General features: G+C 49.7%; 1 protein-coding gene across 2 annotated transcripts; it reads left to right on the top strand.

Annotated features, from left to right (window-relative positions):
- The first annotated feature begins 1,641 nt into the window (after positions 1–1,641).
- Positions 1,642–24,788, top strand: tm7sf2 (transmembrane 7 superfamily member 2). 2 transcript variants are annotated; one of them, XM_070868258.1, is made up of 11 exons: positions 1,642–1,727; positions 4,630–4,874; positions 5,865–6,061; positions 7,433–7,487; positions 10,348–10,542; positions 12,948–13,051; positions 16,353–16,472; positions 18,041–18,209; positions 21,835–21,915; positions 22,972–23,094; positions 24,403–24,788. In XM_070868258.1, the coding sequence occupies exons 1-11, from the start codon at positions 1,645–1,647 to the stop codon at positions 24,561–24,563; spliced, it is 1,533 nt and encodes a 510-aa protein (XP_070724359.1). In that variant the 5' UTR covers positions 1,642–1,644; the 3' UTR covers positions 24,564–24,788. The 2 variants fall into 2 exon arrangements, with proteins under 2 accessions (XP_070724359.1, XP_070724361.1); XM_070868260.1 differs by lacking the exon at positions 10,348–10,542.
- Positions 24,789–25,252: the final 464 nt, after the last annotated feature.

Genomic DNA, 25,252 nt, shown 5'->3' with positions numbered 1-25,252 from the left:
GTCCCACCTGTGACAGGGACTGTTCAGCCACCTAAGGATTCATTTTTAGAGTGGAAGCGTCTTCCCCGAGTGCGAGGGATTGCCTATGACGGTGATGATGATGTGTTGACACGGGAAACAAGGCTTTGAGGTCATTGCCAAAGGGGAGCTCTCCATCGTGGAATTGAATTATAGGGCACCCAATCCCATTGGTACCGACTCGGCTGCAGGACCGATTGTAAAATCACACGCTCCTGGCCAGAAATAGGAACCTCCAGACACAAGTCTGTGCCACAGCTTTCTATGGTTCACTGGTGTCTCCATGACGATGGTGCCAGGCAACAGGAGAGCCTTAAACACTCAATCGACAGGGAACCATAGCCATGCCTTGGTGTTTTGCTTAGGACTGCAGCTATCACTGGGCTGAGCTGGGATATGCTATTTTCTGTACCTACCCGAGCTTGTTCACTGTCTCTGTCTGTATTGATAATGTGATCGGGGGGAATAATAAATAAATGGTCAACCTTCTTGGGTTGCGGAATGTCGCATTTAATGGCTGTCCTGTCGGGGGAGCTTTGTGGCAGTCAGTGACTTGTTATCACTCTCCCGCTCACACCCGTCCTCGGGTTTTATCTCCGCTGTGAGTTGCTATATTCGGGCAAATGGGGGAATTCACAGGACATCAAATCACAACCCACTGCTAGTTCGGGCATTATTCAATTAGAAGTCCTGACATTCTGAAGCACTTCGAAGAATGGGAACCCACTCCGCTTTTGTGTATATTTAGGGAGCAGTGGAAGAGGCAGTGCATGTTGGGGTGGGGTGGGGTGGGGGGCAGTGGCTTGGGTGGTATATTTGGGGGGGGGGACAGTAGTATTGGCATATTTGAGGGGTGCAGTGTGGTATATTTGGGGAGGCAGTGGGTGATATATTGGGGGTGTGTGGAGTGGTATATTTGGGGGACAGTGGGTGGTATATTTAGGAACAGAGGGTGGGATATTTGGGGGGCAATGTAGTATATTTGGGGGCAGTGGGTGGTACATTTGGGGGGCAGTAGGTAGTATATTTGGGGGCAGTAGGTGGTATATTTGGGGGCTGTGTGGTATATTGGGGGGGAGTGGGTGGTATATTTAGGGGGCAGTGGGTAGTATATTTAGGGGGCAGTGTGTGGTATATTTTTGGGGGGAGTGGGTTGTATATTTTTTGGTGGGAGTGGGTGGTATATTTAGAGGACAGTTGGTGGTATATTTGGGGGGGAGTGGGTAGTATATTTAGGGGGCAGTGGGTGGTATATTTAGGGGGCAATGGGTGGTATATTTGGGGGGGGGTGGGTAGTATATTAGGGGGCAGTGTGGTATATTTTTGGGGGGAATGGGTAGTATATTTTTTTTGGGGGGGAGTGGGTGGTATATTTAGGGGGCAGTCGGTAGTATATTTAGAGGGACAGTGGGTGGTATATTGTGGGGTGTGGAGGCAGTGTCCTGGCTTCCAGACACTGATTGGGCGCGTGGCTCACGCCCGCGCTCTGATTGGGTGACACGATGATACATTTTCTTTTCGCTCTGTGCCGATTGGCTGGCGTACGGTCGCCTTGTCGCGCTTCTCGGGAGATGATTGGCGGGGCGGGGATGGTCACATTGCGGCGGCTGTGCGCAGGCGCGGCCCATGGAGAACACTCTGGGACCCGGAGGAAGGTTGGATGTAAGTGTAGACCCAGAGCCAGCCCGGGACAGGGACAGACAGCCCGGGTAAGCAGTGACCGGGAGGTCGGGCATTGTTCTGGTACAAACCCAGGGGGGGAAGCTGAGCCCAGACTTGCTTCATTGCACCTCTTGTCCCGCAGATCTCTTGTCTCCTCCCTCTGGATCATTTTGCAAATCTTTATCATGCAAATGAATCAGTCAGGTCATTTAAATGTAGAATTCTCTCTGCTCTGCTATCCTTTTGTTTATCCTCTCTCATTCTATTTTACTTTCCCATCAAATCTAACCCCTGCTCTTTTCCATCTCTCTCTCACTTTCCCATTTATTCCATCTTTATTGTGGGTAGCACTCTCGTCTCTGAGTCACTGGAGTGGAACTCGAACCCACAACCTAAAGATCTGAGCACATAAATCGTGGCTCACATTCTCAGTGCAGTGCTGGGGGAGCGCCGCACTGTCGGAGGGGCAGTACCGAGGGAGCGCCGCGCTGTCGGAGGGACAGTACTGAGGGAGCGCCGCGCTGTCGGAGGGGCAGTACTGAGGGAGCGCCGCGCTGTCGGAGGGGCAGTACCGAGGGAGCGCCGCGCTGTCGGAGGGACAGTACTGAGGGAGCGCCGCGCTGTCGGAGGGACAGTACTGAGGGAGCGCCGCGCTGTCGGAGGGGCAGTACTGAGGGAGCGCCGCGCTGTCGGAGGGACAGTACTGAGGGAGCGCCGCGCTGTCGGAGGGGCAGTACCGAGGAGCGCCGCGCTGTCGGAGGGGCAGTACCGAGGAAGCGCCGCGCTGTCGGAGGGGCAGTACCGAGGAAGCGCCGCACTGTCGGAGGGGCAGTACCGAGGAAGCGCCGCACTGTCGGAAGGGCAGTACTGAGGGAGCACTGCACTGTCGGAAGGGCAGTACCGAGAAAGCGCCGCACTGTCAGAGGGGCAGTACTGAGAGAGCGCTGCACTGTCGGAGGGGCTCCTTAAAACCTACCTTTTTGACCAAGCATTTGTTCATCTGTAATTTCTTATGTGGCTCGGTGTCAATTTATTTTTGTCTTCTAACACTCCTGGTGACTAGGGACATTTTACTACGTTAATGGTGCTATATAAATACGTTGTTGTTGCTGTTTGTGGGAGCTTGCAGTGCACAAATTGGCTGCCGCATTTCCGACATTACAACAGTGACTGCACTTCAAAGATAGTACTTTATTGGTTGTAAAGTGGTTTGGGACATCCTGAGGTGGTGAAAGTCACTATATAAATGCAAGTCTGTCGTTTTCTTTCCTTCTAATTTATATTGTCCATATTTTGGAGGCGGGACCAAAGTTTTTAAAAGCCCTTTATTTATTGGCTGAACATCCAATTTAAAGGCCTGTCTTCCAACCAATCAGAGAATTGACACGGTTGCATCCCAGATATTGCCGATCAGAACAGCTGAGAGTAAATTTGGATCCTACACTTAACCGAACAGGTGCCTGTGGGCCTGGGAGGATGAAGTGGCCCGCTTTCTGCTTCAAGATGCCGGTGTGGCTCAGTCGGCAGCACTCTGGGCCCTCCAGATTCAAATCCCGCTCCAGGACTTGTGTGCGGGATCTAGGCTGGCGCTTCAGGGAGCGGTGCATTCTCGAAGATGATGTCCTACAGATGAGACATTAAATCAGGCTTGCCTGTTCAGGCGAATCTTAAAGCTCCCATGGTACTATTGGAAGAAATCACGTTGTCCTTGGCCAATACTCCGCCCTCGTCGACCGAACAACCAGATTAACTGGTTCTTCATCTCATTGCTATCTGTGGGACCTCGCTGAGTGCCAAATATTTTCTCTGTTCACCTACATAGCAGTGAAAACTGCACTCCAAATATAATCCCTCAAAGCAACGAAGGGAGATTTAATAGAGGTGTTCAAAATCCTGAAGGGTTTTGATAGAGTGAATAAGGAGAATCTGTTTCAAGTGGCGGGAGAGTCGGTAACCAGAGGACACAGATTTAAGATAATTGGCAAAAGAGCCCGAAGGGGAGAGGAGGAGCCTTTTTTTTGCACAGCGAGTTGTTGTGGTCTGAAATGCGCTGCCTGAAAGGGTGGTGGGAGCAGATTCAATCGTAACTTTCAAAACTGAATTGAAAAATAAAAATTTGCAGGGCTTTGGGGAAAATGTGTGTGGGGGTGGGGGAAGTAGGACTTACTGGATTGCTCTTTGAAAGAGCAGGTACGATGGGCCGAATGGCCTCCTTCTGGGCTGAGGTGATCCAAAACTCGGCTGCCCCCATGTCCTAACTCGCACTGAGTCCCGCTCACCCATCACCCCCTGTGCTCACTGCCCCATGTCCTAACTCACACCAAGTCCCACTCACCCATCACCCCCTGTCCTTGCTGCCCCGTGTCCTAACTCGCACCGAGTCCGTGCACTCATCACCCCCTGTGCTCACTGACCTACATTGGCTTCCGGTTGAGCAACGCCTTGATTTCAAAATTCTCAGCCTTGTTTTCAAATCCCTCCATAGCTCTCGCCCCTCCCTATCTCTGTAATCTCCTCCAGCCCCACAACCCCCCGAGATGTCTGCACTCCTCTAATTCTGTCCTCCTGAGCATCCCTGATTATAATCGCTCCACCATTGGTGGCTCTGCCTTGTGTTGCCTGGGCCCCAAGCTCTGGAACTCCCTCCCTAAACCTCTCCGCCTCCCTCTCCTCCTTCAAGACACTCCTTAAAACCTCCCTCTTTGACCCAGCTTTTGGTCACCTGCGCTAATTTCTACTTAGTGGCTCGGTGTCAAATTGTTTTATCTCATAATACTCCTGTGAAGCGCCTTGGGACATTTCACTAAAGGTGCTATATAAATACAAGTTGTTGTTGTTGTTGTACCGCTCTGTGATTCATTGTATGTGAAAGTGCTTTGCGGTCCCAGGTGATGTGATAAATTGCCAGTTCTTTCCAGGTATGGTAACATTGTTTCATGCTCTCTGCAGGGGATCCCTTCCCTACTCTTGCCACACACGGCCTCTGTCGGATGCTGGGACCGGAGATGCCACGGCAGGCTGTCCCACGCTGCCGACGGGAGCGGTGACGTGTTCACGTCCGGAGCGTAACTGGCCTGCGCGATCCGCGACAGGCGAGGAGTGGTGCAGCCTCAGGCTGTCCAAAAGGGAACTAAAGATGGATGACACGGCCAAACTGCCCAGGACCACGCTACTGGAATTTGGGGGCCCTCTCGGTAAAGAACGGCACTTGCCAAGTAGGATTACTTTTGGGGAAACCTGGGGGAAGGGGCCAAAATTGCCCAAAAGGCCGCAACGAGTAGGGGGGGGCCACTGCGGTGAGCCTGGAAGCCCAGGGCGTGGGACCAAGTAGAGCCGCCACTAGTGCAGATCTTGGCAGCAGTAGCAAATGTTCAAACAAGAACTTTGAAGGCCGAAGTGGGGAAGGGTTCCGTGTGAACAGCAGTTAAACATGGGTCAGTCGGACCTAAGAGATGGGCTGCTGTCTTGCTGAAAGGAGTTTTTATTCCTTCACGGGATGTGGGCGTCGCTGGCATTTATTGCCCATCCCCTAATAACCGAGAGGCTCGCTAGGCCATTTCACAGGGCGGTTAAGGGTTAACCACGACTGTGGGTCTGGAGTCGCAGACCGGGTAAAGGCGGCAGATTTCCTTCCCTAAAGGACATTGGTGAGCCAGTTGGGTTTTTACGACAATCCGGTAGTTTCATGGTCACCGTTACTGACAAAAAAGCTTACTACAGCCTACTGATGATGTGTTGTTGCAATAGTAATCCTGCTCGGTACAAGAGGAACTGCAGGTTCAGACTCATTGAAGACCTCATTGAAGATGAGGTCAATCCAGAAGTTGTGGTTCGTTGACACCAAGCTTTGGTTTCCCAGGAGGTGAGATGTCCCACGGTTTTGACCAACGGGGATGAATGAGTTCGGGTAGGGGGATGGAGGAGTTGATTCCTGACTTTGAGCCAGTAGGGAGGAGGAAGGTTGGGTGGTGTAGATTAGGATTCTGATTGGCAAAATTCATCTGACTGTTTAGAAGTCATTCGACAAGGACGTCCCTGGTTGCATCTTGTACAATTGGTGACGGGTGCTGAGGGGGGAAGGGGAGATCGACTTGGAGAGAGTGGAGGGGGTGGTGGTAAGTGGGAAGACGCGTCTGAGGTCCCACGAGTAAAATGGCCCTCTGCTTTTCCTTCTCTCTGGACAGGTGCGCTGTTCCTCCCGGCCCTGCTGCCCTGCACCGTGCTCTACCTGCTGCTAACCTGCCGCGCCAAGGATGCAAGTGTCTTGAGCTTCCCCCCTCCCCTCCCGTCGCCCAGCGAGCTCTGGGATCTCGACGCCTTCCTCATCGTTCTCGGCTGGTTCAGCCTGCAGGCTGCACTGCACATGCTTCCCCTCGGTAAGGTAGGTCAAGAGCAGGGGAGGGAGGGAGACGGACCACGGGAGGGTGTTTAGCTGTCGTTTATCCTGGTACATGTGCAGGCCACATTGTCCGCATGCCAGACACGAGACTCCCAAAGCAAGCGCTCTACTCGGAACTCCTTCACAGCAAACAAGCCAAAGGTGGGCAGTGGAAACGTTACAAGGGACACCCTCAAAGCCTCCCTGATAAAGTGCAACATCCCCACTGATACCTGGGAGTCCCTGGCCCAAAGACCAGTCCGCCCTAAGTGGAGGAAGTGCATCCGGGAGGGCGCTGAGCACCTCAAGTCTCGACGCCGAGAGCATGCCGAGACCAAGCGCAGGCAGCGGAAGGAGCGTGCGGCAAACCAGTCCCACCCTCCCTTGCCCTCAGCGACTATCTGCCCCACCTGTGACAGGGACTGTGGTTCTCGTATTTGACTGTTCAGTCACCTAAGGACTCATTTTAAGAGTGGAAGCAAGTCTTCCTCGATTCTGAGGGACTGCCTATCATGATGCTGAAGTGTGGTGCGGGTCATGACCGGACCATCAAGGTCCCCGGTACAATCCTCGGTTTACGCAGCGACAACTAGGGTAATTATCCTCCGTGTCACCAGGGTGGGGGAAAGGGGTTTAAATCAGCCGGGGTTCCAGCTCCTGATCACTATCTTGCGCGCTTGAGGGTGTCGTGCAGACATTGTGATACCAGACCCAAATGTTCACTGCCGTGACCTTGGGGTACAGCAGGATGTCGGGGGATGAAGTGATTAACCGTTTTAGAAAGAGTGTAGCCGCTCCCAAAGGACTCTGCCTGACACCAATATCTGGAAATCGGAGCAGGAGTCGGCCATTCGGCCCCTCGAGCCTGCTCCGCCATTCAATACGATCATGGCTGATCTTCGATCTCAACTCCACTTTCCCGCCCGATCCCCATATCCCTTGATTTCCCCTCGTGCCCAAAGATCTATCGATCTCCGCCTTGAATATACTCAACGACTGAGCCTCCACAGCCCTCAGACAGAGAATTCCAAAGATTCACCACCCTCTGAGTGAAGAAATTCCTCCTCATCTCAGTCCTAAATAGCCGACCCCTTATCCTGAGACTGTGTTACCCCTGGTTCTAGACTCCCCAGCCCGGGGGAAACATCCCCCCTGCATCTACCCTGTCAATCCCCCTCAGAATCTAGTGTGTTTCAGCGTGTTATTAGTTCCCTTCCATTTGGCCGCTCCCTCACCCGTTGTTGAACACTTGGTCTCATTGGGGATGTGCACAGTATTTACAGCATGGAAACAGGCCATTCGGCCCAGCGGGTGCTCCACACGAGCCTCCTCCACCCCTCTTCATCCCACCTTCTTCCTGTTTTGTCTCTGCAGGTTACGCAAGGCATGCCCCTTCGGGACGGCACCAGACTGTCCTACCGCATCAACGGTGCGTTTCCCATTTTACACCTGTGCTCTGGACGTTGTATGATTGTCTCTTGTGCCCGTCTGTCACTTGCCAGGTAGCTTGCTTTGCCGTGCATCTGTAACAACCTCGAGATAGAAAGCCAGGCAGGGACCTGAAGCTTGCACGTAAATGAATGATCTCTTGATTGACTTGAGCAATTCGCAAGCAATTGTGTTTACCCTGATTTCCGCTGACATTAACCGCGCACTGATCTTAAAGGGATGAACCAGGTTAGCAAATGATGATCACAACTAAGGTCCAGACCCTGGGCTACCTGGTGTGCTCGTTGCAAATATATTCCAGTTTGATTATTTAATTCCTATCTAAATTACTTTTAATCTGATCTGCAACGAGAGTGTTGGCTAATCCAACTGTAGGACAATGAATGTTCTCTACTGCACAAAGCTTAAGATGAACATGAGACTGATCGTCGGGTTTAATCTCCTTTTTGAGGGGGGTAAAACCTACCCCTTGAAGGTGAGGGTGCGTATTTGGAACTTGGGAGGGAGAGCTGAGGGAAGTTTGTGCCGATGACACAGAGAGGCGGTAGTGTAGGTGGAAGCAGAAAATGACAAAGGGATATCGATGGTTTAAGCGAATGGGCAAAAGTGTGGCAAGGATTTCAATGTAGGCAAATGTGAGGTCATCCACTTTGGACCTAAAAAGGATAGAGCAGGATACATGGTGAAAAGCTGAAACAGCGGAGGTCCAAAGAGACTTGGAGTTCCAGGTACACAGATCATTGAACTGTCAGGAACAGGTACAGAACACAATTAAAAGCTAATGGAATGCTGGCCTTTGTATCTTGACGACTAGAATACAAGGGGGTAGAAGTTATGCTGCAGCTGTACAAAGCCCTGGTTAGACCACAGCTGGAGCATTGTGAGCAGTTCTGGGCAGCACACCTTAGGAAGGATATAGATATATTGGCCTTGGAGGGAGTGCAGCGTAGGTTCACCAGAATGATACACCATTCCAAGGGTTCAGTTATGAGGAGAGATTACACAAACTAGGGACTTATTTCCTATAATTTAGATGGTTATGGGGCGATCTGATAGAAGTTTTCAGGATATTGAGGGGGACAGAGAGGGTAGGTAGACAGAAACTATTGCCTCTGGTTGGGGAGTCTAGGACAAGGGGCACAGTCTAAAGATTAGAGCCAGACCTTTCAGGAGTGAAGTTGGGAAACATTTCTACACACAGAGGGTGGGAGAGGTTTGGAACTCTCTTCCACAAACGGCAATCGATGCTGGGTCAATTGTTAATTGTAAATCGGAGATTGATAGGAGATTAATTTAGGGACATGGGCCAAAGACAGGGAGATGGAGTTAGGTCGCAGATCAGCCACGATCTCGTCGAATGGCGGAACAGGCTTGAGGGGCTCAATGGCCTCTACCTGTTCCTCTGTTGGAAGCACTGATCTTAGTGGTAGTGAAAATGTAAAGAAGGACATTGAAGGTTGTGATGAAGAGAGTAGTTGGGGGCTGGAGATTAGAGAAAGTCCGTCTTATCAGATCATTGCCTTATGTGTCCTGTGCAGAAGTGTTTGAATCCCTCCAATCCGGTTTCCACCCCCGCCATGGTACCAAAACGTCTCTTCTGATAATCACAAACTACATCCTTTATGACTGTGACAAAGGTAAACTATCCCTCCTCGTCCTTCTGGACCTGTCTGCTGCCTTTGACTACAAAATTCTGTTACAACGCCTCTCCACCGTCATCCAGCTGGGTGGGACTGCACTCACCTGGTTCCATTCTTCTCTATCTAATCGTAGCCAGAAAATCGCCTGCAATGGCTTCTCTTCCCTCTCCCGTATTGCTTCCTCTGATGTCCCCCAAGGATCGATCCTTGGTCCCCCTATTTCTCATCTATATGCTGCCCCTTGGCGACATCATCTGAAAACACGACGTTAGTTTCCACATGTACGGTGATGACACCCAGCTCTACCTCACCCCCATTTCTCTCGACCCCCTCCATGGTCTCTAAATTGTCAGACTGCCTGTCTGACATCTGGTACTGAACGAGCAGAAATTAACTCCAACTTAAAACCTACCTCTCTGACCAAGGGTCATGTACCCTAATATCTCCTTATGTGGCTCGGTGTCGAATTTTGTTTGATAATCGCCTTGGGACTGTTGCGGAGTATTAGAGATACTTAACACAAGTCTGTTTCGGAGAAAATAATCGTTTATTATAAAGAACTTGATTAAGGGAGAATTGGCTCTACACGAGTTCAGTAACTCGGTGCCCCAACTAGTTGTTCTCGCCGAGCAGCTTCGGGCTGCTATTTTTATACATTCAAAATCATGAAGTGTACACATGGAAGTTTTCCATTGGTTGTTTCCCCTAACGTGCCACAAGTCCCCGCCTACTTACAATTTCATTGGTACATACAATTGCATTATGTCATTTCCGTGCGCCTTCATATCTGATTAGTTATGTGCTACATCATTATTTTTTTATGGTTAAGCAATTTCTGTGACCTCCTTCCCAGACATATTTGTCTTGTGTGACTATCTCATCCATGATTATATTTTGTTAATTGGCAGACAAGCTGGAGTGTCTCAATCCTCCTTTGTATTCCGTTATCTTGTACCATGCACGCACTGTCTTGGTTTTCTATGATTAATGGCTCTACTAGCCAGTTTGCCTAGTTCCTCTAAGATAAGCTTTTATGCTGTCACATTTGCCAAATACTGTCTCCTTGAGAATTACAAGTTCAGCTACAAACCTTTTTAGAAAATTTTAATGATTTTTAACCCTTTAGGACGTTTCACAACGTTAAAGACGTGGTGTAAATGTGAATTGTTGTATCACCCCGAGCCACCTTTTGCCTTCCAGGATTGCAGGCGTTGGCAATCACCGCCCTCCTGCTTGGTGTCGGCGTCCTCGGCGGCCTGCGGTTGAGTTGCGTCCACGACCGGTGCGTGCAGCTGGCCGTCTCGGCCACCGTCGCCTCCTTCGCGCTGAGCGCCTTCCTGTACGCCCGCTCGCGGCGCGTGCCGGAGTCGGCGCTGGCGCCCGGCGGGAACTCAGGTGGGTCGACTCGTGGGCTCGCGCGGGGTGCTCCCGCGGCCAGTGTGTTGCGGCGGGGTGTTTGTTTAGCACAATGCGCGGGAGACGTTCTCTGCGCTGATCATTCGTTCCGCGTTCAGTCTCATCAACAAGGTGACTCCGTACGCGGAAGGCCATTCAGCCCATCTTGCTGCAATCATCTAGAGAGACCCGACCCTCCCCCACCCCCCCATTGCAGTGACCATTCATAGAAACGTAGAAATTTACAGGGCAGAAGGAGGCCATTTCAGCCCATCGTGTCCGCGCCAACCGACAAAGAGCCGCACTGCCCTCGGTCAGCAGCCCTGAAGGTTACATATAAACCTTTGACCAATGGCGGAAAGATAAAGATTACCCAACATTCCCTCCACTACTCACTTTCCATGTCGGTCCCAAATTTGTCTTTCACTAGTTTAGACCCCTGCCCTACACTTGCAATTTAATTTACTGTAACATTCTGATTGCACACCAGACTGATTCCTGGGATGGTGGGGTTGTCCTATGAGAAGAGATTGAGCAGACTAGGCCGATATTCTCTGTAGTTTAGAAAAATGAGAGGTGATTTCATTGAAACCTACGCAATTCTTACAGGGCTTGACAGGGTAGATGCAGGGAGGATGTTTCTCCTGGGCTGGGGAGTCTAGAATCAGGGGTCACACAGTCTCAGGATAAGGGGTCGGCCATTTAGGACTGAGATGAGGAGGAATTTCTTCACTCAGAGGGTGGTGAATCTTTGGAATTCTTTGCCCCTGTGGGCTGTGGAGGGTCAGTCGTTGAGTATATTCAAGGCTGAGATCGGTAGATTTTTGTCCACTAAGGGAATCGAGGGATATGGGGATTGGGTGGGGAAAGTTGTGATCGATGATCAACCGTGAGATAATTGAATGTCGGAGCAGGCTCGAGGCCTCCTCTTGCTCCTCGTTCTTACTTGCCGAGGGGGTGCGGGGGAGTAAAGTGGGTGACCATCGAAGAGATTGTCCAAATTTTCTATCCCAGAAAGCTGTGGAGGCTCAGTCTTTGAGTATATTCAAGACACAGGTCAATAGATTTTTGGACATTAAGAGAATCAAGGGTTATGGAGATCAGGCGGGAAAGTGGAGTTGAGGTCAAAGATCAGCCGTGATCTTATTGAATGGCGGAGCAGGCTCCAGGGGACGAATGGCCGACTCCTGCTCCTAATTCTTATGTTCTTATTCTGAACTCAGCATCTCCATACTGTTCACTATCCCTTCTACCTCTGAGATCGCCTCTCAGACATCTCCTTTTGTAGGTTGAAATGCCCACGTTTCGCCACTATTACCCCATAACTGACACTGGCGATCATAACGTTGGAGAAACTGAGGGAAGATGATTTTCGGAACAGGCTTAGCTCGGTGTTGTGAAGCTTTGGAGTTTTACTTTACCCAGAGCTGCACTTCTTTTCACCTCCCATCAAACACTCATCCCCACCCACCCTACTCCCAGCGGCTGCCCCTGATCAAGTCTGAGGCTTGGCTTCTGCCCCTACCCTCGCCAAAGGTGATGTGTACGCGTAAATAACTAACAAACTGAGCCAGGAGAAATGTAACTTAACTGTGGTTTTATCCAACCCAAAAATGGTGTCCCAAGCCGGCATGAACCAGAATGAATATAGCAACTGTGAATAGCTCCCGCAGGGTCCTAATGCCCGTCCTGTGAGCTGTAACCAACAAATGGAATATGAACACAACAACAGGCACTAGCGTACCCAGACTGCTTGGCAACCTGTAACGAGAATCCGGTCCTCCATTGTGGCCAAGTGCCGAAAGGCTTCTGGTCCTCCACAGATCCATTTATATGACCCTCGTGTTTGACTCCCTCTGCAATCTCCCCACGCGCACTCCTCCGACGTCTGTCGTCGCTTTCAGTCAGCCTGTTTTTCTCTCTCCCTCTCCTGTTTGGACTCCACCTTTTCTGCGAAGTGCTCCGGACGAGCTTTCTACCTCTGGAGAACGTGTTACGAGTGAAACTCGCGCGTGAGCAGAAACGTTTGGCGGTGCCCCCCCCCCCGGTGGCCTTGGTGTGTAAACGCGCCACCAGGTTCTGGGGCTGGATGCCTAGTCTATGCCGGCATAGCTGATCTCAGCCACGGTGGCAGTAAGGGAGTGTCACGTTGGGACTCCTGTAAGGGCCTGGGTTCCTGCTGCTCCTGGTCGCTATCCAGTGCCCCGCTGAAAAGTGTGCGGGTATTGGGACCAGGCTCAGGAATGATGTCCCCTTTCATGGTTGAATAGCCGGCTGGCTCTGCAGTCTGGGGTCGCGCGCCTGCAGTTTGGGCACTTGGGTGTGAGGTGTTGGCAGGCTGGAAATGTACCCAGCACTGAGTGAGCAGGAAAATAAACCCCTTTTCATCATCTTTCTCATCTCAGGTAACTCGATTTACGACTTCTTTATCGGCCACGAGCTGAACCCTCGAATCGGGAGCTTTGACCTCAAGTATTTCTGTGAGTTGCGACCGGGACTGATTGGCTGGGTAAGCACGCACGTACAATCGAAGAGTATGAGATGGCGAGCCCGGAACTATTTGTTATGATTTTATTCCCCCCCCTTAGCAGAAGAGTAATTAACTAAAGGCTCCTTAACAGAAGAATAATTAAATAAAATAGCTCCTTATAAAATACTACTGTCATGTAGTCTTTATGTTACTGGACTAATAACATTAAAACATAGAAGATTCTTACAGGACTTGACAGAGTAGATGCAGGGAGGGCGTTTCCCCCTAGGCTGGGGAGTCTAGAACCAGGGGTCTTACAGTCTCAGGATAAGGGGTCGGCCATTTAGGACTGAGATGAGGAGGAATTTCTTCACTCAGAGGGTGGAGAATCTTTGAAATTCTCTGCCCCAGAGGGCCGTGCAGGCTCAGTCGTTGAGTATATTCAAGGCTGGGATCGATAGATTTTTGGACTCTTAAGGGAATTGAGGGATCGGGCGTGAAAGTGTGGTTGAGGTTGAAGATCAGCTGTGATCTGACCATGGCGGAGCAGGCTCGAGGGGCCGAATGGCCGACTCCAGCTCCTAATTCTTATGTTCTTGAACGTGAGTTGAAATCCCATCCCGACAGTTTGAGAATTTGAGTTCAGTTTTTTAAAAATTGGGAAATAAAAAGCTAGTACAGTTCCCAGCACTATCACCATCCCCGTTTATTAGTCGCCTAACTCAGGCTAAATGGCGCTAACTGTTTGCCATCACCATAGGTGCCAGTGACAAAGTCACAGCTTCAAACGTAATGAGCAGAACAGGTATTATGGGCACTTGAAGTCTGTGTTCATAGTGTGATTACCTGTCATTAAAGTCCTTCCTTCTCTGTCCTTTCTTGCCTTCTTTCTCTCTCTCTCTCTTGCTGTGATTTATGCAGTGCAGTTAGGATGACTGTATATTTGCTTCCAGATTGTCACAGTCGTTAGATGTAGATGACTGTCAGAAATACGTGGGCCTGAAATGAGAAGGTCTCTGAAACGTGTTTGGCATTGAGGTGATTCTCAGCATCAGTGCAGCTCATTCAGAGAGGCTCCGCGTGGCTCCTAAAAGAGCCGTTGATGATCACGCCCCATAGCAAAGATCCCTGCTGGCACCTCCGCCACCCCAAATTATTAACACTACAAAACCAGGTGATCAAAAGAAAGAAAAGACTTGGATTTCTGTAGCGTCCTTCACGACCACTGGATGTCTCAAAGCGCTTTTCAGCCATTTTTGGAGTGTGATCACTGTTGTAATGTGGGAAACGCGGCAGCCAATTTACGCACAGCAAGCTCCCACAAACAGCAATGTGATAATGACCCAGATCATGTTTTTTTTGTTATGCTGATTGAGGGATAAATATTGGCCTCAGGACACCAGGGATAACTCTTCTGCTCTTCAAAATACTGCCATGACATCTTTTACGCCCACCCGAGGGAGCAAAGGGGACCTTGGTTTAATGTCTCATTCGACAGTGCGGCGGTCCCCAGGCCCTGCCCCTCCGACAGTGCGGCGCTCCCTCGGTACCGCCCCTCCGACAGTGCGGCGCTCCCTCGGTACCGCCCCTCCGACAGTGCGGCGCTCCCTCGGTACCGCCCCTCCGACAGTGCGGCGCTCCCTTGGTACCGCCCCTCCGACAGTGCGGCGCTCCCCTGGCGCTGAACTAGAGTGTCAGCCTAGGTTTTTTTTTGCGCTCCAGTCCCTGGAGTGGGACTTGAACCCCTCAACCTTTTGGCTCAGAGGCGCGAGTGCTGCCCACTGACACTCGAAGAAGGGAATGCAGTAAATGGTAACTTCAATTTTCCAATAATTTGTCGTGAAAAGTTACTCAATTCAGATACAAACATGTGGTGCAATTTGTGCAGATATTAATCTGGCAGCTTTTTGAAATTCATTCAAACAGTTGCTTAAGTCCCAGTTGCTGTTTATTACTCTGCCTTTTTCATATCCAATCCGGTGTCTGCAGAAGGGAGTTAATTGAGGTGAATAACTACCATCTTGTGAAGCGCCTTGGGACGTTTTACTACGTTAAAGCGCTATATAAATTCTATTGAATTCAACGTGATTCCACTGTGTCATATTTCAAGGCAAGCGTCAGTGTTTCAATAATTCCCTTTCCCCTTGGAGGGGGATTTAGTATACAAAGTGATTGCAGTTAGTATAAGCTGTAACCTGACTCTAAGTACACCTTAGCTGAACACCTGTTTTGCCCCGGAATAGCTGCCGCGCTCAACACCCTGTGAGCGCCAACTTTTCAATAGACAACTGCGGTAATGGCAAATGGTTTACACTATTCGCTCGATTATTAAACGTGGGCTGTCTAAGTGGTGGGGACTGTGTATTGTTTCAGTTATTTTCATTTACTATTTAAAACCTTTTTTCTTAAATAAAAAAACCTTAATAATATGTACAAAAGTGTGGAAGTTATGATGAACCTGTATAAAACACTGGTTCGGCCTCAACTGGAGTATTGTGTCCAATTCTGGGCCCCGCACTTTAGGAAGGATGTGAAGGCCTCCGAGAGGGTGCAGAGGAGATTGACCAGAATAGTTCCGGGGATGAGGGACTGTAGTTACGTGGAGGGACTGGAAAAGCTGGGGTTGTTCTCCTTGGAGCAGAGAAGGTTGAGAGGAGATGTGATCGAGGTGTTCAAAATTATGAGGGGTCTGGACAGAGTAGAGAGAGAAACTGTTCCCATTGGTGGAAGGGTGGAGAACCAGAGGACACAGAGTTAAGGTGATTGGCAAAAGAACCAAAGGCGACGGAAGGATAAAACTTTTTTTACGCAGCGAGTGGTTAGGATCTGGAATACGCTGCCTGAAAGGGTGGTGGAGGCAGACTCAATCACATCTTTCAAAAGGGAGCTCGATAAGTACCCGAGAGAAAAAAAAAATTGCAGGGCAACGGGGAAAGGGCAGGTGAACTGGTTGGGAAGTCTAGAACGAGGGTACACAGTTTCAGGGATAAAGGGGTCGGCCATTTAGGACTGAGATGAGGAGGAATTTCTTCACTCAGAGGGGGGTGAATCTTTGGAATTCTCTGCCCCAGAGGGCTGTGGAGGCTCAGTCGTTGAGTATATTCAAGGCTTGGGGTCGATAGATTTTTGGATATCAAGGGATATGGGGATCGGGCGGGAAAGTGGAGTTGAGGTCGAAGATCAGCCATGATCTTGTTGAATGGCAGAGCGGACTCGAGGGGCCGAATGGCCGACTCCTAATTCTTATGTTCCTGTTCAGTGTTCTGAGGGGAAACGGAAGAGAAGCCTGCATCAGTACCTCGAGGCGCTAAACCTGCTGACCTTTAACCTTTCCCTCTAGCTGGTTATCAACCTGGCGATGCTGATGAAGGAATCGGAGTTGCGAGGAAGCCCGTCCCTTGCGATGATTCTTGTAAACTCCTTCCAGCTCCTGTACGTCCTTGATGCTCTTTGGCACGAGGTGAGAAAAATTTAATCCTCTCCTCTGCATTGCAGTTCGTGACTGGCCAGTTCATTTTTGAGTAACATTGCTATTAATTTAGCTTTGCTTTTATTCTTCCTTCTGTCGATCCACCTCATCTAATCTATCTATTTTAGCTATCCATCTAATCTATCTATCTAATTTTTCTATCTCTCTCTCTCAGAAAAAATTTAATTGAATCACTAATATGTACCTGCTTTTCTATCCTGCTTGGTTGTAAGGTAGCTTCATATTTTTTAAGTGGGAAAAAATTAGATTCAGAACAGGTTTCAAGGATTAGTTTTTTTTTTCAGCCGATTTGCTTCTCAAAAGTAGCAAGATTACCATTGTCACAATAACTTGCATTTATATAGTGCCTTTAACGTAGTAAAACATCTCTCAGTGCTTTGCAGGAGCCTAATCAGACCAAAAATTGACACAGGGCCACAGAAGGAGATATTATGACAGGTGACCAACCACTCAGTCAAAGAGGTAGATTTTTAAAGGAGGCGGAGAGGTTTAGGGAGGGAATTCCAGAGCTTAGGGCCCTGAGGCAGCTGAAGGGGCCGCCAATGGTGGGGTGGAGGGGGAGTGGGACTTGCACGAGAGGCCCACACAGATTTTGGATAAATAAATCCTCTAAAACAAAAATAAAGGGGGAAAAAAAAAAGCAAAATTGCTGTAGTGGAAATCTGGAACACTGTTGAGGCTGGGGGTCAGTTGATAATTTCAAACCTGAAGACTTTTGTTGGGTAAGGTAAATAAGGGATATGGAACACAGGCAGATAAATGGAGTTCGGTCGCAGATCAACCATGATCTAATTGAACGGTGGAACAGGCTCGAGAGGCTGATTGGCCTCTTCCTGTTCCTAAAAGATTTGTACAAAGACTAAAATGAAAATTTCACTCAAAGGAATTGCCTGAGATGAAGGGGTTGTCGTATGACAAAAGATTGAGCAGGTTGGACCTAAACTCATTGGAGTTTAGAAGAATGAGAGGTGATCTTATTGAAACATATAAGATTTCTGAGGTGGCTTGACAGGTTAGATGCAGAGAGGATGTTTCCCCTCGTGGGGGAATCTAGAACTAGGGGGGCATAGTTTCAGAATAAGGGGTCATCCATTTAAAATGGAAATGAGGAGGAATTTCTTCTCTGAGGGTTGTGAATCTGTGGAATTCTCTGCCTCAGAGAGCTGTGGAGGCTGGGTCATTGAATATATTTAAGGTGGAGATAAACAGACAGATTTTTGAACGCTTAGGGTGTCAAGGGTTATGGGGAGCGGGCGGGGAAGTGGAGTTGAGGCCAAGATCAGATCAGCCATGATCTTACTGAATGGCGGAGCAGGCTCGAGGTGCCAGATGGCCTACTCCTGCTCCTATTTCTTATGTTCTTATCGAGACGAGGCCTTAATTCGGGTTGAAACTCGAGGTCAAGAGACAAACCTGAAACCAAAATAAGTTGTGGGGTTGACGTGCCCCTGACCTGGAACTCGCGATGAGAGGGGTGGGCGTACCTTATTTTGATTTCCCCGATGACACCTTTTGGTTTTCTCGGTGGTTCCCTGCAGGAAGCGGTCCTTACCACGATGGACATTGTGAACGACGGCTTCGGTTTCATGTTGGCGTTTGGCGACCTGACATGGGTTCCTTTCACCTACAGTCTGCAGGCACACTTCTTGGTCAGCCACCCCCAGGAGCTCGCTGTATCCACGGCGATAGCCATCGTCCTTCTCAATGGTAAGTGTGGCCGCTGGTTATTGTCGTCTTCCCCCTGCCGCCCCCCACCCTAACTTTCTTCTCTCAACTCCTGCGGGCGCTGGTGTTGTGTAGGGCTACAGTTCTATGAGCTCATGAGTACCATGTTGACGAGCATTTTGACTGTGGGCATGACAGTTGAGCCCAAATAACAGTTTGGGATACATTATACGAGTAATTTGAGACATGAGGTGGTGAGTGTAGCATGCTTGGGAGGAACAAGGTGACTTTGAACCCAAGCTCTCCACCACTGGAGTTTTCCTTGTTTCATGTCTGGGTCTGTTGTACATTATTTGGTAGAGATTGCTTGGTATTATCAGTCAGCAGCTCCATTATCGTTGTATCACGAGTCTATCAGTGGCTCAATGGGTCGCACCTTCGCCTCAAAGTCAGAAGGTTGTGGGTTCGAGTCCCACTCCAGAGACTTGAGCACAAAAAATCTAGGCTGATGCTCACAGTGCATGAGGGAGTGCCACACTGTCGGAGGTGTTGCCTTTCGGATGAGATGTTAAACCTCTCGGACGGATGTAAAAGAGCCCATGGCGCTCTTTCGAAGAAGAGCAGGGGAGTTATCCCCGGTATGCTGGGCAATATTTATCCCTCAACCAACGTCACTGAAACAGATGATCTGGTCTTTATTACATTGCTGTTTGTGGGAGCTTGCTGTGCACAAATTGGCTGCCGCGTTTCCTACATTACAACAGTGACTGCACTTCAAAAGTACTTGATTGGTTGTGAAGTGCTTTGAGACGTCCTGAGGTGGTGAAAGGCTCTATATAAATGCAAGTCTTTATTTTCTTTTTTTTTGTCTTGTCTTAGGCAGTCCCTCGTATCGAGGATGACTTGCTTCCACAACAAAAAGGGATGAGTTCACAATGTTTCAAAGAAGGGCCTGATATTCCAGATCCCGAACGACATGTTGAAGGGTGGAAGATGCCTATGGGTGGATTTTTTTTAACGTGTGGTGGCTGTTACACACCAGCCACTACACGGGCTTGATAGAGCTAGGTCTTGGTCCAGTGGCAAGGGTTAACCAGGACGACTGGAGACCAGCTCTGCTGCACGGAACTAGTGCGTACACATATCGCACAGTGTGGGCTGGGCCCGTGCTGCCCCTGGGCCCTCGGCTCTTCTGGGTCCCGAACTCACGCCTCTCCTGGGCCCCGATCACGTCCCTCTACAATCTCTCGCCGCCCCTTCGCCCCGACCTCGCCGCTCCTGCTGTACCTGCCCACGCTCCAATCAGCGACCTGGACCTTGGTGACGTCCAATCCAGTCACCCTCTTCACTGCCGTCGCCCTCTTGCACCGACCGGCTCGCGCTGCTCCCTGAAGTGGTATGCCGCCACGCTGTCCAGGGGCGGCTTCGGCAGCACCTCCCAAACCCGCGACCTCTACCGCCTAGAAGGACAAGGGAAGCAGGTGCATGGGAACACCACCACCTCCACGTTCCCCTCCGAGTCACACATACATACACCATCCCGACTTGGAAATATATCGGCCGTTCCTTCATCGTCGCTGGGTCACAATCCTGGAACTCCCTCCCTAACAGCACTGTGAGAGCACCTTCACCACATGGGACTGCAGCGATTCAAGAAGGCGGCTCACCACCACCTTCTCAAGGGGCAATTAGGGATGGGCAATAAATGTTGGGCCTTGCCAGTGATGCCCACATCCCGTGAACGAATAAAAAATATACAGAAAGGAAAATAGGGTTGAGTCTTCTTGGCTTGGTAGGTTGGTCAAAGCTCGAGGACTGTCGTTTGGACCCCCCTGAGGCATAACACAGGTAGGGGCAGGATAGAGCTCCCTTTACTCTGCCCCAGTAAAGTGCCTTGACCACAAAAGGAGAGAATCCCTGGTGCACTGCTGCAACATTTCCATCTCGTGTCTTCCTGTACTGAATGATGGGGTGGTTTTAATTGCATCGCAGTAGAAGTTGGGTCACAACCCATCTCATATAGGACTCCTGATTGGTCAGCAGATAGAGTGGGCTTTCACCTCATCAGCCGGCACTGAATTCAAACTCCGGGATAAATGGACACAGTGCATCACTCCGCTTTGCCCCTCCCTCCCCTGGGAATGGGTCCCAAGGGACTAAGGGGTTATGGGGAGCGGGCAGGGAAATGGACCTGAGTCCATGATCAGATCAGCCATGATCGTATTAAATCGCGGAGCAGACTCGAGGGGCCGTACGGCCTACTCCTGCTCCTATTTCTTATGTTCTTAGTGTCAGTTTAGCTCTCACCTAATGGTTCTGTAAGGATCCTGCTCCAGATCAGTCTCGAGCATCCCCTGCTGGAAAATGCATATGTGGGGGGCAGAATCGGGCTTGGCTGTTGCAATGTATGCACCGGTGAGTATGCTCACAGGTTTGTGGAGATGTTGCATTGTGCCAGTCACGTGATGTTCACAAGACTCAATAAAACCCCAGCCAGTTGGATCTAGCTCATCCATGATGAGGCATGCAGTTGTGAGCCTAGTGGATAAACTGGTAATGTGTAGTGTGATTGTTAAACCTTTGCTATTAAGTTGGTTTTATCAACAATGAATTTATATGCAAAGAACCTTTGAAGCAAATACATTCTTCTTCTTAGGCGGTCCCGCGAAGCGAGGATGACTTGCTTCCACCAAAAAGGGATGAGTTCACAGGTGTTTCAATGAAGGACCTAATATTCCAGATCCCGAACTACATCCTGAAGGGTGGAAGAGGCCTGTGCGTAGCCGTTGCACACCAGCCACCATACGGGCTTGACAGAGCGAGGTCTTGGTCCAGTGGCAAGGGTTAACCAGGACGACTGGAGACCAGCTCTGCTGCACGGACCTAGTACACACACATATTTCATCGAAACAGATCAGTCATGATCTTCCTGAATGGCGGAACAGGCTCGGGGGACTGGATGGTGGTCTCCTGTTTCTGTGCTCCGGGAGCAGATCACTGTTCTCGTCCTGCGATGTTCATGCTACGGCAATCCCTGACTCACACAACGAATAACCAGGCCACCACAGCTAAACAACAAAAGCCTGCATTTAGATAGTGCCTTTAGTGTAGTAAAACAGCCCAAGGTGCTTCACAGGAGTGTAATCAGACAAAATGTGACAGCGAGCTGCATAAAAAGGGATATTAGGACAGGTGACCAAAAGCTTCGTCAAAGAGAGAGGCTTTAAGGAACGTCTTAACGGAGGTATTACAGCTGTGAACAACAACTTGCATTTATATAACACCATGTAATATAATAAAACTGTTCCAAGGTGCTTAAACATAAAGCCAAAAATTGACACCGAGCCAAAGGAGATATTGGGAATGGTGACTAAAAGCTTGGCCAAAGAAGTAGCTTTTAAGGAGTATCTTAACTGAGTAGAGAGAGGCAGAAAGGTTTAGGGAGGGGTTTCCAGACCCAAGGGTCTCTGGTTGAACAAACTGCCAGCACTGATTGTCTAGGATGCTTGGGTGAGATGCCGGAGACCTCCGATATTTGTAGGGTTGTGCCCCAGCAAGAACGGAGGGACAAAAATTGATGCCCTTGGAGTGATTTTTTTTTCTCTCTCTCATCGATCTGGTTTTCTCTTGGTGTTCTGTAATACTGTTTGTTTCGTTTCTGTTACAGCTCTCGGGTATTTCATATTCCGCAGCGCAAATTCACAGAAAAACACTTTCCGCAGGAACCCCAGTGATCCTAAAGTCGCGGGTAGGTAACGTGCAGTTTAACTGTGTACCTCAAAGACCACCTGCCCTTGGCCAACAGGGAGGCATATAGAGGGAGTGTGGATTGCGCCAAGTAATCTGGACCAACAGCTCCTCCGGGTAAGACTTGAATCTGCAGCCTCTCGCCAGAGGATAGATTGGCTCCAACATTTCAAATGCTGAATGGCAGAGATCTTGGAGCATGTTGGCAGGCTATTTGATTTAGGCTCCCCAAATCCTTTCACACACCCCCTCCCCCCTTCCTATAGTAGAGTAGATTCTTGAGTATAAACTGTAGATTCGCTTCTTCGAAGTAACAAGTTGAGAAGGGGCAAGGTCACCGATTTTGTGGTTTTCATGCAAAGGTGGACAGAATGGCAGAATATGATCCCTAAAGCACTGACAAAACTCCTGCACTCCAATGTTGTTCAAACCCCCCCCCCCACAGTTATAGGGACAGACTGAAAGATTACATGCAACACAGGACATGATGGGTAGCGCGTTGCTGGGTGGGGTTTGGGTTATATTTGGAAGGCAGCAGGTTGGGTCCAATAGGGAGATGGAAGAATATCCTGGTGGCTTGCTTGATAATTCATGGCAATCAAAGAATATTGCTGCAGACTTTTCCTGTGTCAGATTAAATGGATGAGGTAGAGTCTGCCATGGGCTGTGGAAGATCAAATGGGTGGGATAAAGTCTATGATGAGGTAGATAACATGGGGGTTTGGACGGAGATTAAATGGGTGGGTCGAATCCATGATTGGGTAGAGTGTACATGGACTGTGGGAGGAAATGAAATGGGTGGGTAAAGTCTATGATCGGGGAGAGTGTACATCAAGGAAATTAAATAGATAGGTAGAGTTTATGGGAGGATATATATGTGAGTTGTGGAAGGAACTGGCTTAATGGTCCACAGGGCCTGATCTCATTCAGTGCTTTACGATGGTCTAACCTTGGGGAGGGGAAACGGGGTGTGGGTGATGGGGTGAACAGCTCAACTGCGATGGTGTGTACTGGGCTTCTGTGTCATTTTAATGTTTCCCACTGCAATATGTTCCAGAGCTGGAGACGATCCCCACAGCGACCGGGAGGCAGCTGTTGGTTTCAGGCTGGTGGGGCTTGGTGCGACACCCAAACTATCTCGGAGATCTGATCATGGCTCTGGCGTGGTCCCTGCCCTGTGGTGAGTCCTGGGTGAAGGGGTGTGTTGGAGAGGATAAGTTGAGCTCTCGATTGATTAGAATTGATCTGCCAAACCTTGGACCGTCCAGAGAGTTGTGAAGAAATTGAGGAGGGGATACATATGAACAGGTGTAAAGAAAGGTCTTAACATGCCCATCCTTGTTGATGGTGCAAGCTGCCATGCCAGCCCTCCCCCCACCTCCAGCACTGCTACCTAATCAGGCAAAACTGTGGGGTATAAGGTATAGATGTTCACATATTGAGCACTGGGGCGGGGACTTTGCAAACTGGCAGTAAGTAGCCTCCACTCATACAGCTAGTTAAAGTCTGGAGGCGTCAGTAACCTTGGAGTCCGTCATCTTCCCTTTTCCATGGGAATTGTGTTTGACAGCAGAGGTGTACACAGAGAGATGTTTGGAGTTTTCCTGATGGCTTAGGACGGATGCGTGAGGAAGCTGTGTGTGGAGAAGAGGGGGAGGGAGCAGTTTTGAGAAGAGTGGGTTATGCCCCTCTCACTGTCCTCTTGGTCCAAACTTCCCTCATGTTACCCCTCCCTCCCTTCCCCCACAGCTCATTATGCATGGTTGCACCTTTGAGTAAATGGCGTGGTAAAGAGCGATACATAAGAACATAAGAAATAGGAGCAGGAGTAGGCCATACGGCCCCTCGAGCCTGCTCCGCCATTCAGTAAGATCGTGGCTGATCTGATCATGGACTCAGCTCCACTTCCCCGCCCGCTCCCCATAACCCCTTATCGTTTAAGAAACTGTCTATTTCTGTCTTCAATTTATTCAATGACCCAGCTTCCACAGCTCTCTGAGGCAGCGAATTCCACAGATCTGCAACCCTTTGAGAGAAGAAATTCCTCATCTCAGTTTTAAATGGGCGGCCCCTTATTCTAAGACCATGCCCCCTAGTTCTAGTCTCCCCCATCAGTGGAAACATCCTCTCTGCATCCACCTTGTCAAGCCCCCTCATAATCTTATACATTTCGATAAGATCATCTCTCATTCTTCTGAATTCCAATGAGTAGAGGCCCAACCTTTCCTCATAAGTCAACCCCCTCATCCTTGGATACAGACAAGGTCCAATCCCTGGCCTGTATTGTTGGCTAACCTCAGCTAGACTAGTAATTGAGGTGCTATAATTAGCTTCAGTATTCCCAGTCTAAGGAGGGTGAAAATCAGTGAAAGTTGCCTCTTTTAATTGATATTCGGATTCTTCCGTATCTTGGCATAATTCAGGAGATGCTCCCCAAACAGATGTCCAAATCCTGACCCGTGTTTTTCCTCCTCTTCTTCTCCCTCAGGTTTGGCGCACATCCTCCCTTATTTCTACGTCATTTATTTCACTGTCTTGCTGATCCACCGCGAGGCGAGAGACGAGCACCAGTGTCGGAGGAAGTATGGGTCGGCCTGGAATGAATACTGCAAGCGTGTCCCGTACCGCATCTTCCCGTATATGTACTGACGGAGCACGGAGGCCGTGTGCGCTGCGGTTCGAACTTAGTTTTCTCCCCGTGAACCCACCAACATCTCCCCCCCCCCCCCCCCGCCTCCTCTCCCCCGGAATGTGACAGATCCTCCAGCATCTTGCCCGTGGCCTTTCTCGATGTTCGAGCCCAAGCAGTGTGGACGTTCTTGACTATTGGCTTTGCGTGGCGAGTCCAATCCTTCCCTCAACTGGTGCCCACATGCATACTCCAACAGGAAGCACTGGATAGTGATCAAGAGCAGGAACCCCAGGGAAGATGCCCCCACCTCCACTCTCAACATGATGCTCAGGGCAGCTGCACAACCAGTTTCCCTGCCCTGCATGTGAGGTCAGCTTAACTCGACATGGACCAAGAATTGAATTTGGAACATTGTGGTTTGTTTGGCTTGGTTTCCACACTTGGTGACTGAGCCACAAAGGGTGCTCACCGGACCAGTTTTAAAAACCCCTTACTCAAGCAAGACGACAAGTGAACTTGTGACGGATTCACAGCTGGTGTACGGCTATAGTATTGACGGTGACAAGTCGCAGGTGATTTCAAACCATGTAGATGTCAGAACTTGGATCACCGTTTGTAGATGCTGAGCTTGAAGTTGGGCTTCGGAGCAATTTAGACAAAATTAGCCCATTCATTTCCTACAGAGCAAACCAGTGTAACCAAACTG

Source organism: Pristiophorus japonicus, chromosome 27 (genome assembly GCF_044704955.1).
Source record: "Pristiophorus japonicus isolate sPriJap1 chromosome 27, sPriJap1.hap1, whole genome shotgun sequence".
Lineage (NCBI taxonomy): Eukaryota > Metazoa > Chordata > Chondrichthyes > Pristiophoridae > Pristiophorus > Pristiophorus japonicus.
This window is presented reverse-complemented; position numbering and strand designations above follow the sequence as displayed.